Genomic DNA, 13,516 nt, shown 5'->3' on the forward strand with positions numbered 1-13,516 from the left:
GAAATTCACAGCAGGAGCTGCAAGAGTGAAAGCAGGGCTCGAACAGTGCCACACATCTACCTCTGACTTTTGTTTTCTTAACTCCTATAACCTTACACTACTTTCAGCTGGAGAATCCTGAAGGGATTACTACCTAAACTTTTCAAAAGGCTTTCACAGTACTCGTCAAGCCTTACCTTGTCCCAGGAAGTAATGCTGAATCGGGAGCTACAGAAACTGGCATAGAGAAGAGAACTGATTCTGCTGCATCACAGTCCACTTAATGTTTCAGTGAAAGGAAGCCAACTCCTGCAAGGCCCTTAAACAGTCTAGAAGGTGGCCAGCTGTTTACACCAGAACAACACATGCTTTTACTAAAAAAAAACCATTTTTAATCTTTTAAAAACTTTCCAGTCATGAGGGAAAAGCCAGAAAAATTAGCCACCTGCAAAGAAAAGGGTTAACACTAAGTTTTTCATAGTTGGGATCATGTAACCACTAAAACATACCACAGACAGGGACTTCACAGCATGGGAAATCTCATTACTTCTTTCTGCTCTAAGAAAACCCCTTGTTTTCCTTACTTCCAGTGTCCTGGCAGATGAGTCTCCTTTTGTTGGAGAGTTGAGAAAAGGGACCCTTCTCAGTAGTACTCATGGTGTTCTAGCCCAGTGTGGGCAGCAGCACATGGGTTGAATGCTTCCGTTTTTTTAAACTTCCTCCACTTCTTTCAGGGTGTGCTCCAGGATAGTGTCTTGTCCCTGGAACTTAAAATAGCCACGAAACAACTTTTTCTGAAGCAGCAGGGGAAACCAGTAGATATCATCTGCCCACATGTGATTGAATGGCACCTCATCCAGCTGGAACCATTGTGGACGCATTTCTGGTGGGAGAAAACAAAAGAATGTTGCATGAGACTTTCTCTTGGGTTTTTGCTGCCTAGGCTTTGATTATCTGTCAACGAACAGCTCACCTCTATGGCCCTACTGCCTCCCTTCTCAAAGGGGTCTTGGCATGAAGAGTTCTGCATTTCTTGAGCCATACTGACCCAGAAAAAAATGCACATCCATCCTTCCTTCCCCTCCACTAGAGACCTACCATCACTTTCTGTTGGCTCTCCATGAAAATGATCTGCCCGGAAAATATGGACTTCCATGAGCTCAGAGTTGCCTACAAATTCAAAGGTGATGTGACCCATCTTCTGCAAGGTGTCCACAGTCAGTCCACTCTCCTCCAGGAGCTCCCTGCCCAAGAAAGACTTCTTTACATGAAAGCGAGCAGTGGGAGAACAAAAAAGCAGTCATTAGATTTACTCAAATATTCAAAATGTTTCCAGTGAACCGCAGGTGAAAGCTGCACCTGTAGAACAGAGCAGGGCACAGCAGAGTTCTGGCTTGCACCACGCTATTAGCCTACTTACAGCACAGTGGAGCCAGATCAGATTGGCTTGTTTGTTATTTCAGGTTCCTAAAGGCTGGTAGGAAAACAAGACTATGTTGGAAGGGGAGAAAATCAGAAAAAATTTTTGTTATAATTTACATCCCTTGCAACACTATCTTTTCTGAGAATGGTTAGAAGTGGTCTAACACCCGTATGTATTAAGACTAGAGCTGGATGTAGCGTAAGAGATGCACTTTGCCAACTTCAGGCTAAAGCTTTAAGAACTGCAGAGAAGCAGGTAGGAAATACTAGAATATCTGTACATGCTACAAAATCCCCTACTTCTGAGGCTAACTGGAGCATATTTAAGTAATGCTGAACACTATGTAACACAATTTGCACACAGAACGTTAGGAATACTGTCTCACATTCAAATGCCGTATAAAAACCACAAAGCAATTGTGTAAGCTTTCCATTTCTGCTCCTTGGAAGTACACTGAGCGTAACGAGAGGCTAGAAGGCAACACTTTTAATAGCACTTTGAGACATGTCAGACAGCTCTTTTCCATGCATCACCATGCATGGCTACTTGAAGCACAATCAATTACTTGCTCTGTTACTGCTATGCAGTTAGAGCTTTTTTTATTTTTACCTGCCTCTAACAGAATCAGCATAGCTTGAAGTTAGTCATGTTTTTGATAATGTGCAAAAATAAGGAATACTTTGAAACAGTGTATCCTCATTTAAAAGTTAATAATTAAAGTAGTTGCATACTTGGCAGTAACTTAACCATTTTAAAATATAATGGAAATGATCTTTAAGGCTCCAGCTTTCTTTGGCATCATTTCTGTGGATCCCATCCTTCAAAATTGTATTCCAACTTAATGTGTCTTAGCTAACTTTAGTTTATCTTCCTGACAAACTATCTATGTTTAAAATAGAGGCAGTTTTCCAGCAACAAAGCTAAAAGCCTCATTTTACAGGCTGTGTTAATTGAGCAACAAAGCACAACACAGCTCTGGTTCTCCAGGCAATTTAGCTGTCAGCTGTTTGGCTCTGTACCTAACAAGTGGAAGCATTACAGGTAGCAAATCAGAAAGAATGAACTAGCTAAATGCTCCCCTTACAGGCCAAGCCACTGAGGAGCCGTGGGTGCCCAGGGACTCACGGCAATGTGGCGTACCCAGTGGAGGATAGAAACCTTACTGATACAGGAGACTTGTTCATGTTTTGGCTTAATATTTAACTACCTGTGCTGTGAGGATACTTCATACTTTATGCCACTACAAACCCATCTGAGACAGTGTGACATGGAACCACAGCCTACCACCTCCACTCCGAAGGCCGAGCAGAGGTGGTGCAAGTTAAGTTTATTTTGGACTGTGACACTTCCCGGAGGAGAGCTGCACCCCGAGGCAGCACTGCAACGGTGCCCTCCCCGCTAGGAAGATGGGCTGGATGCCGAGCTGGCCCTGGCTGTGGGGACTGGTTCCTGCTCCATTGACCTTGGCAGGAATCAGTTATGTCATTCTGCAATAAACTGCTACAAGATACAACAAAAGGGATGCGGATGGGAATGTTCCATAGGCCACAGCAGCAGGTGTTGGCTGCACTGCAGCACATTGCACTGAGATTGCACTGAAACTTTTATTCCCTGACATCTTGTATGGACTAAAGCCCCAGTTTCTAACTCCGGACTGACACTGATAAACATGCACCCAGGAAATCAATTACTAAATTAAATCATTAGATTTACACCACAGTCAGTGGCAATGATGGCCTGATTTAAGTAACAAAGCTGGTCTCCCTCCACTCAGAGATGGTAAATAACAAGAACAGCCACGATGTGTCAGGTACATTAAGGCTGTGCACATCTGCAGAGAGGACTCATCTGTCTCGTGGAGCAGCTCACCACAGAACTCAGGCGGTTGTGCTGGCACAGCTGAGGAGACGGTTCAGAGCAAAAGCTGTTAGGTAGCTGTTGAGCACACCAACATGGATCTTCCTGCAGGTGCAAGGGCTGTTTCGGGCATATATCAGAAAGTAAGGAGGTGTCAAAGTGTGGCTTTGTATCAGCCAATGTTCATGTAAGGAACAAGGTACCTAATTGTTAGAGGACTGTAGCAATTCAGCTGTGATCTGCTATTTAATTTTAATGATTAGACAGAAGAAAGAACTTTGAGAAATCTATACTAAAAGCTTCAAAAATGCTACTGTACCTTTATACTGATGGAATTAAATTCCCTAACTCATCATTAGGGCTTCAAAATGCTGTCATGCAGCCAAATAATAAATTTCTACAGTGCCTTTCATAAGGGATCCCTAAGAATTTCTACTATTTTGTCACATTTTCACGCAGTACTAAAAATGCTATTGGAAAGCAGCATCCGTTCAAGAGCTTCAAAATGTAAACAATAAGCAGTACACTGGCGTAAGATATAATTCTGCTGTATAGCCAAAATTAAACTTAACAGTGCAAGAACCTCTGTCCACCCCTGGCAGACTAAGTCTCGGTTTAGATCAGAGTATGAGAGATGGGAGGGAGATCACTCGGTAACTTCCAGTTGTTTGTAGAGAGGACAACAGTTACAGATTTGCAGATGACGGGCAACGGGGAGCAACCCCGTTTCTTTGTAAGGGTGGGTGATCCCCCCACCTCCCGTGGGGCAGGTGATCGTTTGGTGATCGGTTACGGCCGCACTGGTGGGTAACACGCTGGTTGTGAGGGTGTTGTTATGATCTGAACCACGGTAAACTCCGCCGGCAGCCCACCGCAAATGGTCCCGCACCTCCGCGGCCCAACCTGCGCCCCCGACCCCGCCTCTCCCCGCGGCACCGGCCGAGCCGGGCCAGGCCTCACCTGCGAGCCGCCTCCTCGATGCTCTCCCCCGGCTGCACCTTCCCCCCGAAGCCGTTCCACAGCCCGGCTCCAAACCCGCGCTTCTTCATGCCCAGGAGGACGCGGGGCGGCTGCACCACCAGGACGAGGGTGAAGAGCCTGGACGTGTACATGGCTGCTGGGCGAGAGACCGGGAGGGCACCGCTCAGAGCGGGGACCGGGCTGCTCCTTAACCCGCTCCCCAAATCCCCAACACCACCCCCCACCCCGAGCACCTCTGCTCCAAACCCCCGGCTTTCCCGCTTAAACGCTGCGTCTCCCCCTCAGCAGCGGCGCGGCCCTTCCCGCTCCCGCCTTCCCGCGGTCGCTGTGAGGGGAGGCGGGGCGGGGCGGGCCGAGGCGGCCGCCATGGCGCCTTGTGGGGCGGCCGCCGGGGGTAGGTGCGTGGAGGGGCCGCTGAGGAGACCTCGGCGCCGGGCCGCGGGGTCCCGCCGTGGCCCCGGGGGGGAGTGGGGGGTGGTGCCGCGGAGTTAGTCGCGGCGCCTGAAGTTTTCGCCAAGACTGTTCGGGGTTTGTGGGAAACGCCGGAGCGCGGTGGCGGTAGTGGCTGTGGGAAGGAGCCTCCAGGCCCGTCCCTCCTTCGAGGGGCTGGCGTACCCCCGGCTTCCCCTCTCACGGCACCTCCAGGCCCTCGCCGGGGTCGCGCTGCCATGGCGGGGCCCTGGGGGCCGTAAACGCCGGCGCCGGAGCAGAAGCAAAGAGCTGCCGGGGCGCGGGGCCCTTCCCTGCCTTTGCTCGGGATAACCTCCGGGGCCTCTCCCCCCCAAAACGCGGCCTTTTCATTGAGACTGGGCCAGATAACTAAAGGTGCAAGAATCTCAAGTTTGGAGGCTTCTTGTGAACCACAGGATAAATGGGTGGAGCTGCAGTTGAGATTAGAATTACTATAGGGGCTTTTGAAATACATGCACTGATTAACTCCCCTGTCTTCCCTGGCAGCTGCTGGCTGGTGAGCAAATGTCTCCACACCACGGTGAGCTTTCTGAAGAAAACTGGAACTGAGCACCGGTGGTTGGAGCGGCATTTGAAGGATCCCTTTGTCAAGGCTACAAAGCAGCAGCATTACCGTTGCCGAAGTGCCTTCAAATTACTGGAAATTGATGACAAGCTTCATATCCTTCGTCCAGGGCTTTCTGTTCTTGACTGTGGAGCAGCACCTGGTGCTTGGAGCCAGGTTGCTGTAGAGAGGGTCAATGCCTTAGGTTCTGGTAAGTGCACATTCTTGACAGGCAAGATGGGGATGATACTTGAAGTGTTGAGAAAACTCAGCTGTGATGGTGGTGGTGTGGGGAAGGGTCATGGTTAATGTCAAATGCCACAGTCACTGGTAGAAGCGTGAAGGTGTGTGCCTACGTGACAATGAAAATCCTCATACAGTCTGGAGAAATCATATTTGTGAAATAAAAACTTGCCATGAGGTACTGCTATAGGTGTGACGAAGTGTTCTGACTGTGTTGTGGGGAGGAGCGCTACATCCAGTTCTGAAATTTGCGTAGCCATCAGCAGGTAGTGGTGTTTTTGTATTTTTATTTCCCATCTTGAAAAATGGTAGTAACCACTACATACTATCTATGTGTTTTAAGCCATTGATATTTACAAGCTAAGGTGTTACTATCTGTACTGTTGTCCACCATTTTCTGGACTGTCAGCTTTGAAAGAACAGGAAAATACCCAAGAAAAATAACCTTAGCTTATCCAAAGTGAGTGACTTTTCATGTCTTGAACGGATTATTTTATAGCAAACCATCCATCCATATGCACACAGCAAACTGTCTAAGTATAAGAAGACCAGATATAGCAGGTGATACATTGCTGTTTCTTGACTAGCATGGAGCTCATGTATATGCAAGTTTTTTGCAACCATTATTAGTGTTCAGTGTGTCATTCATTCTTACAATCTAGATCCTGCTGCCCCCAGTGGCTTCGTCCTTGGCGTTGACCTCCTGCGGATTTCTCCTCTGGAAGGAGCGGTCTTCCTGTCAGAGGCTGACATTGCAGACCCCAGCACACTGAGAACAATTCAGAGTCTGCTCCCTGCAGAGAAGGTGGATGTTATCTTGAGTGATATGGCGCCTAATGCAACAGGCATTAAAGAACTTGATCATCAGAAGCTGATCAATCTATGCTTAGGCCTTCTGAATCTGTCCCAAAGTATTTTAAAGCCAAAAGGAACGATGCTCTGTAAATTCTGGGATGGACGTGAGTCCCATCTTCTGCAAAACAGACTGAAGGAGCAGTTCCAAGACGTGAGAACTATAAAGCCTCAGGCCAGCCGGAAGGACTCTGCTGAATCTTATTATTTGGCAAGACTGTACAAAGGGAAATGAAAGCTGAGAACCACACATTATCAAACAGGTGATCAGACATTGAGTGGAAATCTGAATTTGGTGTGTGTTCAGAGAAAAAAATCCCACCATTAAGACCCTGAGAAAATCTGCCACAACTCTTACGAAGTACATCATGCTTTTCAGATACAAAAATAAACCAGGGTGGTGTCCTGCTGAGTTTATCCACTGATTATACAAGCAGAGTCATCCAATCTAGTTTCTCACCTGTGGAGAAAATGGTTGGGAATGGAGAGGAATAATCTGAAAGGCAATCTCTGGGGCTGGACTAATGGAAATGAAAATAAAGCAGTGATTGTATGAGTTTTTTTAATGTGTGCTTGAAAATCATTGCCCTATTAATGTCATATATGAGACTAACCATAAAGGCCGTTGTCAGAATGAGAGGGAACAGCAAGGGGAGTTTGAACCAATTTATTGCCTCTTTGTCTTTCTTAAAAGCTGGTGCAATTTATTAGCACATGTAAAAATAGATGACATTTCTATGCATGTCAGGGTCTGTATTGTCACGTACGGTCTGTAACGCAGCCTCTCAGGATACATGACTGGCTCTGGAATATTTAGCCCAATGGCTCTGCTGCATTTTCTAAAGACACAGGTTATATTTAGAAATTGCTACTTCATGGCACTCATAAATCCAGTGACAGTAGGGCTGGGTCATCGCTACTGAGGAGATAATTTCCCTTGTGTTTTCAGTAATGTTTTGTATTTGAGCAATGATGTTTTTTAGGTGAGATGACAAGATGCTCCTTGGATCCCAGACAGGGATGATTGCTGATGGAACGGCTAGAATTCAGTTCGCAAAAATAAATTTAGCCACTTCTTTATCTGGAAGTGACAACTTTTGCATTAAACAGCACTTTTATCAGGTCGGTTGTGGCATGAGTTACAAGAGGGGCTGGTAGCACTGCCTGTTTTTTTAGTCTTCCAGTTCTTTCTCGTTATAAATACCTCCTTTGGGATTGCTTACAGATTTATCTGATTTTAACTGCTTTGAAATCTCCGGATCTGGATCTGCATACTGAATGGGGTCAGCCTGAGCTGGGTGTTGCTTTGTGTGTGTTCGGGAAGGGAAAAAGCGCGATGCCCCTCCGCGCTGGGAAAAACTTTATTACTGGCGGTTCTCAGGCGGGTGGGGAGCTGAGCCCCTGCGCTCCCCGCTGCTCCTCCGGCTTCAGGGGCGGGGGGGGGTGGGCGGGCAGGACGGCTCCGGCCCGGGGTCGGGGCGGACAGGGCGGTTTTGGGGGGGTGGGTTGCGATGGGGCGGCGCGGAGCTCGCAGGCTCTTCGCAGTGAGGCGGGGCGTTACGGTAGGGCGGGGCGTTACGGTAGGGCCGTGCGCGCCTACTCCCGTCGTTACGGCGGACCGTCCCGTCCCGGCCGCCGTTCTCGCGAGATCTGGCCGCCAGTTCCCGTGAGATCTCGGCGCCGGGGCGAGGAGGGAGATCCAAGCGGTGAGTGAAGGCGGGCGGGGCGGCCGCCGCTCCCGCCGCCGCGCCGAGCGGGGAAGGGAGCCTGGGCCGGGTCCCCGTTCCTCTCTCTCACCCCCGGGCGCCCCCCCGCTGAGGCGGGGCAGGGCTGTGGGTGCTGCCGGGGCCCCGCTCCCGCTCTGCGCCCTCAGGTCCGTGAGGGCGAACCCCCCCGCGGTGCCCGGGGCGGCCTGGCGCCCACCGCGGCCGCTCTGGGGGGGTTTGGCGCGGGGTTGTGAGGGCAGGGGGTCCCTCGTTCCTTCCAAGGGAGCCTTGGCCGAAGGGTTTCTGCAGCGAGGGCGGGGTGGGGTGCACGAGTCTTCTTAATTTTTAGCGCTGTTAATTTCAAAACAGGCTCGCTGGAGCACAGTTACCTGTTGGCAGTGGTCTCTCTTGGCTTTATTTGCATGTGGTACTGAAGTATTTATTTCGAATAAATGTTCTCATTTGGGTTTTGGCTGATCGGTTGCCTGTGTGCTTCTATTGTGTCTCCTCTTTGTGAGGATATAAATCCAAAGAAAAATTTATGTATTACAGCAGAGTGCATACTCCTGAATGTTCACCTCAAATCTGTGTCTCTGGTACAAGCCTATGTGAATGTTGTGGGTTCCATTTCCTGGTTCGGAACCTTTTTCTATGCTTCTGGGGCTTTGTAGGGCATGCAGTCACTACAGGGACTCACTTGAGGCTTCCTGAAGTCTCCTGGGAAACCTTGTAGTCTTTTCTGAGCTCCAGGCTTGGTTTGTCTTTGGCCTTTTAGTTAGTGCCCTTCCAAATCTGAAGGAGGAATTGGAAAAACTTTTATGTAAATAAGGAGACACAGTTTTACTTACAGAAGTGATCTGTGAACTTGGGAAGTCTTGTTGCTGGAAGTTAGGTTCCAGAGTGCTTTTCGGAAACCAGAACCAAGTACTGCCAATGGTAGGGTTTGCTGCTGATACAGAATTAGTTCCCTCCATCAACCTCAAACGTTTGGAGGAAGAGTAGAGTTCTGTTTGTGCTATGTGCTGCATATCCAACAGTGTTAATTTGTATCCCCAAATCTATCCTGATTATACAGAAAAGGAGAATTTAATTTTGTGTAATGTATGACAGCTCTTATTTTGTACCCTCATGGGCTGAGATTCAGGGGAGAATGTGTTTAAACAAAAGCAAACCACTTCAGGTAGAAAGCTCAGGGAAGAACAGGCTCTCTTGCATCAGTTTCTCATTTCAGAGACCTCCTACTTGAGGCTGGGTTGGGTAGTGTTTTCTGGTTCAAGTTGATCCCAGCTGTGATTTAGCAGATTGGGTTTTCTACCCTGTAAATCGGAAAACCTTGCAGTTAGTGTTTCATCAGGGCAGTGATGTGTCTCTTAGCAAAGCAGCCAGTATACTGTAGGTTGTTCTGAATGTTTTGCTGATGCCTTTTTGGGTATTTCCAGAGCCATGGAGAACTTGGAAGAGAATACCACTGTCTTCTCCACCCTGCGATCCCTCAACAACTTTATTTCGCAGCGTATGGAGGGGGTGTCTGGTCTGGCTACTCCAGGATTGTCCCAAAGCTCCCTGCAGATGCAGTACCAGCAGAGAATGCAGGTGAGGAGTCCTCAGTTTGGTGGTGCCTGCAGCATCACTCCAGTGTGGTTGTATACTCCTGATTCCAGGAATCAGGACTGATTTCATTAAGATCTGACCATTCTTCCTAAAATTGATTTTCACTCGGGTTCAATAATGGAAGCTTCCTTTTGGTCAACATTTTAGAATCTTTAATTTTTTTTGAAAGTGTCAGACACACATCTGTTTTGTAAAAATGTAAGAAAGGTCTTTCCTGCTAGTTGCATCCAGCTCAGGAAATTAAATTATAAGTTGTTTTCATATTGCTGAACAAAGGAGCTTTATATCTGCTAATATTTTAATAATAAGTTACTTTGTTACCTTTTTTCAGAGTCTTCCTTAAAATTTCTTTGCCTGGACACATACAGGAGACTTGCATTGTGCTACTGCTTTTATGTGCTAACCAGTTATGCTTTCTTGTCCGCTTTTGTTCATATCCACTTTTTATTTGACTTTTTCCTGTAAGCTACCTCATGCTCGTAAAGCATGAAGTAAGTTGACATCTTGGATCATAAGGGCTCTTTATTAGGCTGGAATGAAGTTTCTGTATTCTGTATCTTAATATAATTTCCGTTTCAGTCTCTAAGTATAAAAAAACATTGCTTTCTTTTTGATGTAAATCTGCTTTGCGTTTGGAATATTGACAAAAACTTATGCATTCTCTCTGTGGTACGTCTCTGGTTACAGAGATGGTGAGAGGAAGCTCTCTGGTTAGAGAGCCTTCATTAGCTATGTGTTGAATATACATTGCTTAGACGTGAGGTGTTCTATCAACATTGTGCTGTAAGGTAATTTGAATAAAAAAAAGTGTAATGTTCTAGCAAGTAGTAGAAAAACATCGTCTTTTTCTCAGCAGTTAAATTTCATGGGAGGTGTGATCTTTGCTTCTTGGTTAGCTGCTGTTACTTTTATGAGGCTTGGGGAGTTCATAGTTAACCTTTTTTTAGATAGAAAAGTATATTTTGTCAGAGTACCTTTAGAGATTGTGTGAGGAATTCTGAATGAACTAGAAATTCACTTCTTTCCAACTAACGTTGATTTGATGGGGGTTTGAGTGTGGTGTTGGAACTCTTGGTCTTCCCATCTGCAGCTGGTGTGAGAAGTACCATAAATATGGTGATAGTTTCCTTGTAATTTGTAAATGGCATGCAGGTGTCAGCTGAATAGTGCAGGGTGGGAGATAACGGTGTTATTGCAATGCTGTTAATGGTGTGTGATGTCCCTTTTCACATATGAACTGGCCAGTTGGAAGAACAAGCTGGGCAGATCCACTCCAAATCCCAGCTCCTGCAGGTGGAACGAGAGAAGATGCAGATGGAGCTTAGCCACAAACGAGCCCGCATAGAGCTAGAGAAGGCAGCTAATACCAATGCCAGAAACTATGAGGTAAGTATGACAGTTGCAGATGGCTTGATATCATAGGTCCAAGTCAGAACATATGTAGTGCATCTATGTTGGTGTTTTAGTTTGGATCAGGGATATGCTCTTGACTTCTCACATGCTGTGCTTTGGTTTGCAGTGGTGTGTCTCAGCATGTGTATAGTCAACTTTTTTTCGGTGAAACTAAACTGAAAGATGCAGTCCAGGAGCAAGCTTAGTATCCTCCAACTGCTAATGGACACTGTCTTCAGAGCAAGACTTCAGCGAATCTGTAGTAAATGCTCCTGGAATGCAAATGTGGTGGTGGTGGTGGTGTGGGTGTCATGTTCCCAGCCCCAGCTGTTTTGCTCTACAGATCACCTTGCAGTGCATTGCACTAACTTGCTAATGTACTCAAGAGCCTGAATGCTGAAGCCTTGTTTGGTTGACAAGCTGATGATCTGATCACTAAATTGTTAGTTTACCACTGAAGTTGTCATGGGTAGCAATAACAAAAGGGATTTGTTATTTGTTTCTTCCAGAAGTATTTAAGGATTTTTCTCCCAGATGAATTCAAACTTCTGCTGGCACAATTGCGAGCGTTTCGTTTGTGTGACTGTAATTAATTGGTGTGGCAGCAGTGCCAACCATGCACTGTCACACAAGAGAGCCTGCACAGATAAAAGTGATCCTCACTCAGGGACTAATAGCTTTTATTGGTTTCTGGTTTTATGCCCACATGTTTGTTTAACTACATTGCTGAAATAAGTAGTAGATCCGTGGGTTTTGTAGCATAATGCAGCTAATTATTTAAAAATAAATCTTTAAAAAATAATCACGTTTTGTTGTATTTTACAGGGGTGCTGGGTGACAGATGTAGTATGTAATTGTGAAATAGCGAGTCAGTGACTAAATTCCTTGTTCCTCTGAAGTCAGGTGATGTGGGATTAAGCCATGAAGAATTCAAACTGGAATCTAGCTGAGTCAGTCACAGAAACTCTTGAAATACTGGTACTAAAAAAGAGAGCAGCACTAATCCAACACTGTGGTAATTACCCTGCTCAGATTCTGTGTTTTTTTGAGTCATGTGGATAAAGGTTTTAGGAACCTCACATTGCTTTGCATAATCCTTGCTTACTATGTAAATCCATGTCTCGATTTGCTTTGATTAGCAAAGCAATTTACTACACGTTTTTTTAATAAGTGTTAATCAATTTGTGGTAGAAATAAGCTGAAATGATGTATGAAAGGTTGACAGAGTGCTAAAATATTTATTGTATTCATTGATAATACTGTGTATTTAAATCTTATTTCTTTTCTACTAAATAGCCTCGTACAATTTCCAGAAGTTGCAGAGTGAAGTTTGTCTTATTAATCCAACTGTTGAGATTTGAGTTTCTGAAAGTTGATTTGCTATGCGTGGGTCAGCTTTTAATTGAAGCATCAAATGTTTTCATCTTTGATCCTCTGGAGAGTGTGCAGTGGAGTCTGTGAAGCCATATCTGTATTCTCATATTCATGTCTCGATCTGAGAGATTTGGAAGACTTTCTTAATTTTCTAGCTCTGTTGCCCTGAATAATTCCTTGACACTGAGTTGCTGCTGGTAAGACTTTTGCCCTTGCTAGTGCAAAGGTTAAAGCTATGGTGTGAGTAACATTGCTTCGTGACGATGCTTTGGTGATCACAGTAATGAGGGATGGAGACAGGAGAAACAAACAGCTTCACCTTTGTGCTATTTTATTCTTATGTCTCTTTGCATTTTTTTTTTTTCCTTCCAAGCGAGAGGCTGACCGTAACCAGGAGCTGCTCACACGCATAAAGCAATATCAGGAAAGGGAAACAGAAGCTGAAAATAAATTGAAAGAACAAATGGAGATGAACAAATCCTATAAGAAGAGCATGGAGACAATGAGTAAGAAGCTGCAAGAGAAAGAGAGCAAATTATCTGAAGCTAATGAAGTAAGAACAGAGTAATTTTTTAATCCATCCATAGCTTCAAGTGACTTGACAGTTCTTGTGAATTGAAAATGCCCTTTCTGGTTTAAAAAAAAATATATATATAAATTTGGAATCACTACGTTCGTCATTTGGAAATGAATAAACCCTGGTGGTCTGGGTCTTTGCTCTGAAAGTTTAGATCCTAACCAAGTCCTGATATAAGTGAGCAGGTCAGAAGATGTTGCTGTGTTAATTAACAATGAGAAGAGATTTCTCAGGTTGATACGGAGAAGGAGGAAAAAAAAGTGCAAGGCAACATACAGCATCTAGGGTTAGTAGTCAGGTTATATGACTGAGTAAAGAAAGGGGAAGTGATGGAGAGGATGGGAAGGTGTTCAAGGAAGTGGGGAGAACCGTAGAGTGGATGAGACCACAGTTATGTACAAAATATGTCTTCCCAAAGTGTCTCAAATGCCTGTGTGTTTCATTCTAGGATGGATGCTTGGATAATAATTTCAGTTCTTTTGGATGAACAGACAATCTTCTCAACC

At 45.6% G+C, this 13,516-nt stretch overlaps 3 protein-coding genes across 5 annotated transcripts in view; 2 read left to right on the forward strand and 1 right to left on the reverse strand.

Annotated features, from left to right (window-relative positions):
* Positions 1-348: 348 nt before the first annotated feature.
* Positions 349-4,752, reverse strand: NUDT1 (nudix hydrolase 1). 2 transcript variants are annotated; one of them, XM_042798850.1, is made up of 4 exons: positions 4,665-4,752; positions 4,220-4,373; positions 1,078-1,223; positions 349-862 (listed from the first exon to the last, which is right to left on the reverse strand). In XM_042798850.1, the coding sequence occupies exons 2-4, from the start codon at positions 4,369-4,371 to the stop codon at positions 690-692; spliced, it is 471 nt and encodes a 156-aa protein (XP_042654784.1). In that variant the 5' UTR covers positions 4,372-4,373; positions 4,665-4,752; the 3' UTR covers positions 349-689. The 2 variants fall into 2 exon arrangements, with proteins under 2 accessions (XP_042654784.1, XP_042654783.1); XM_042798849.1 differs by lacking the exon at positions 4,665-4,752 and adding an exon at positions 4,474-4,559.
* On the forward strand, positions 4,587-6,916 carry MRM2 (mitochondrial rRNA methyltransferase 2). Its single transcript, XM_042798847.1, has 3 exons — positions 4,587-4,638; positions 5,198-5,466; positions 6,161-6,916. The coding sequence occupies exons 1-3, from the start codon at positions 4,607-4,609 to the stop codon at positions 6,583-6,585; spliced, it is 726 nt and encodes a 241-aa protein (XP_042654781.1). The 5' UTR covers positions 4,587-4,606; the 3' UTR covers positions 6,586-6,916.
* A 1,100-nt stretch (positions 6,917-8,016) lies between these two features.
* The window catches only part of MAD1L1 (mitotic arrest deficient 1 like 1), a 378,475-nt gene continuing 372,975 nt past the window's right edge, over positions 8,017-13,516 (forward strand). The window contains exons 1-4 of one of the 2 annotated variants that reach the window (XM_042798366.1): positions 8,017-8,056; positions 9,496-9,649; positions 10,913-11,053; positions 12,807-12,986. In XM_042798366.1, the coding sequence (XP_042654300.1) occupies positions 9,500-9,649; positions 10,913-11,053; positions 12,807-12,986 (471 nt within the window). In that variant the 5' untranslated portion in view covers positions 8,017-8,056; positions 9,496-9,499. Of the gene's footprint in view, positions 8,057-8,097; positions 8,224-9,495; positions 9,650-10,912; positions 11,054-12,806; positions 12,987-13,516 lie in introns of those variants that run through there. The other variant, XM_042798365.1, reaches the window with a different exon arrangement.

This window comes from Tyto alba, unplaced genomic scaffold, assembly GCF_018691265.1.
Source record: "Tyto alba isolate M040663 unplaced genomic scaffold, T.alba_DEE_v4.0 Super-Scaffold_28, whole genome shotgun sequence".
NCBI lineage: Eukaryota > Metazoa > Chordata > Aves > Strigiformes > Tytonidae > Tyto > Tyto alba.

Bases quoted from the DNA above. Each gene is read 5' to 3' on its own strand.
- NUDT1 (XM_042798850.1), bottom strand. From the start codon at position 4,371: ATGTACACGTCCAGGCTCTTCACCCTCGTCCTGGTGGTGCAGCCGCCC. The intron at 1,224-4,219 runs GTGAGGCCTGGC...TTTCTTGGGCAG, and splicing joins ATCGAGGAGGCGGCTCGCAG to GGAGCTCCTGGAGGAGAGTG. The intron at 863-1,077 runs GTAGGTCTCTAG...TTCTCCCACCAG, and splicing joins AGAGCCAACAGAAAGTGATG to AAATGCGTCCACAATGGTTC.
- MRM2 (XM_042798847.1), top strand. From the start codon at position 4,607: ATGGCGCCTTGTGGGGCGGCCGCCGGGGGTAG. The intron at 4,639-5,197 runs GTGCGTGGAGGG...CTTCCCTGGCAG, and splicing joins GGGGCGGCCGCCGGGGGTAG to CTGCTGGCTGGTGAGCAAAT. The intron at 5,467-6,160 runs GTAAGTGCACAT...CTTACAATCTAG, and splicing joins GGTCAATGCCTTAGGTTCTG to ATCCTGCTGCCCCCAGTGGC.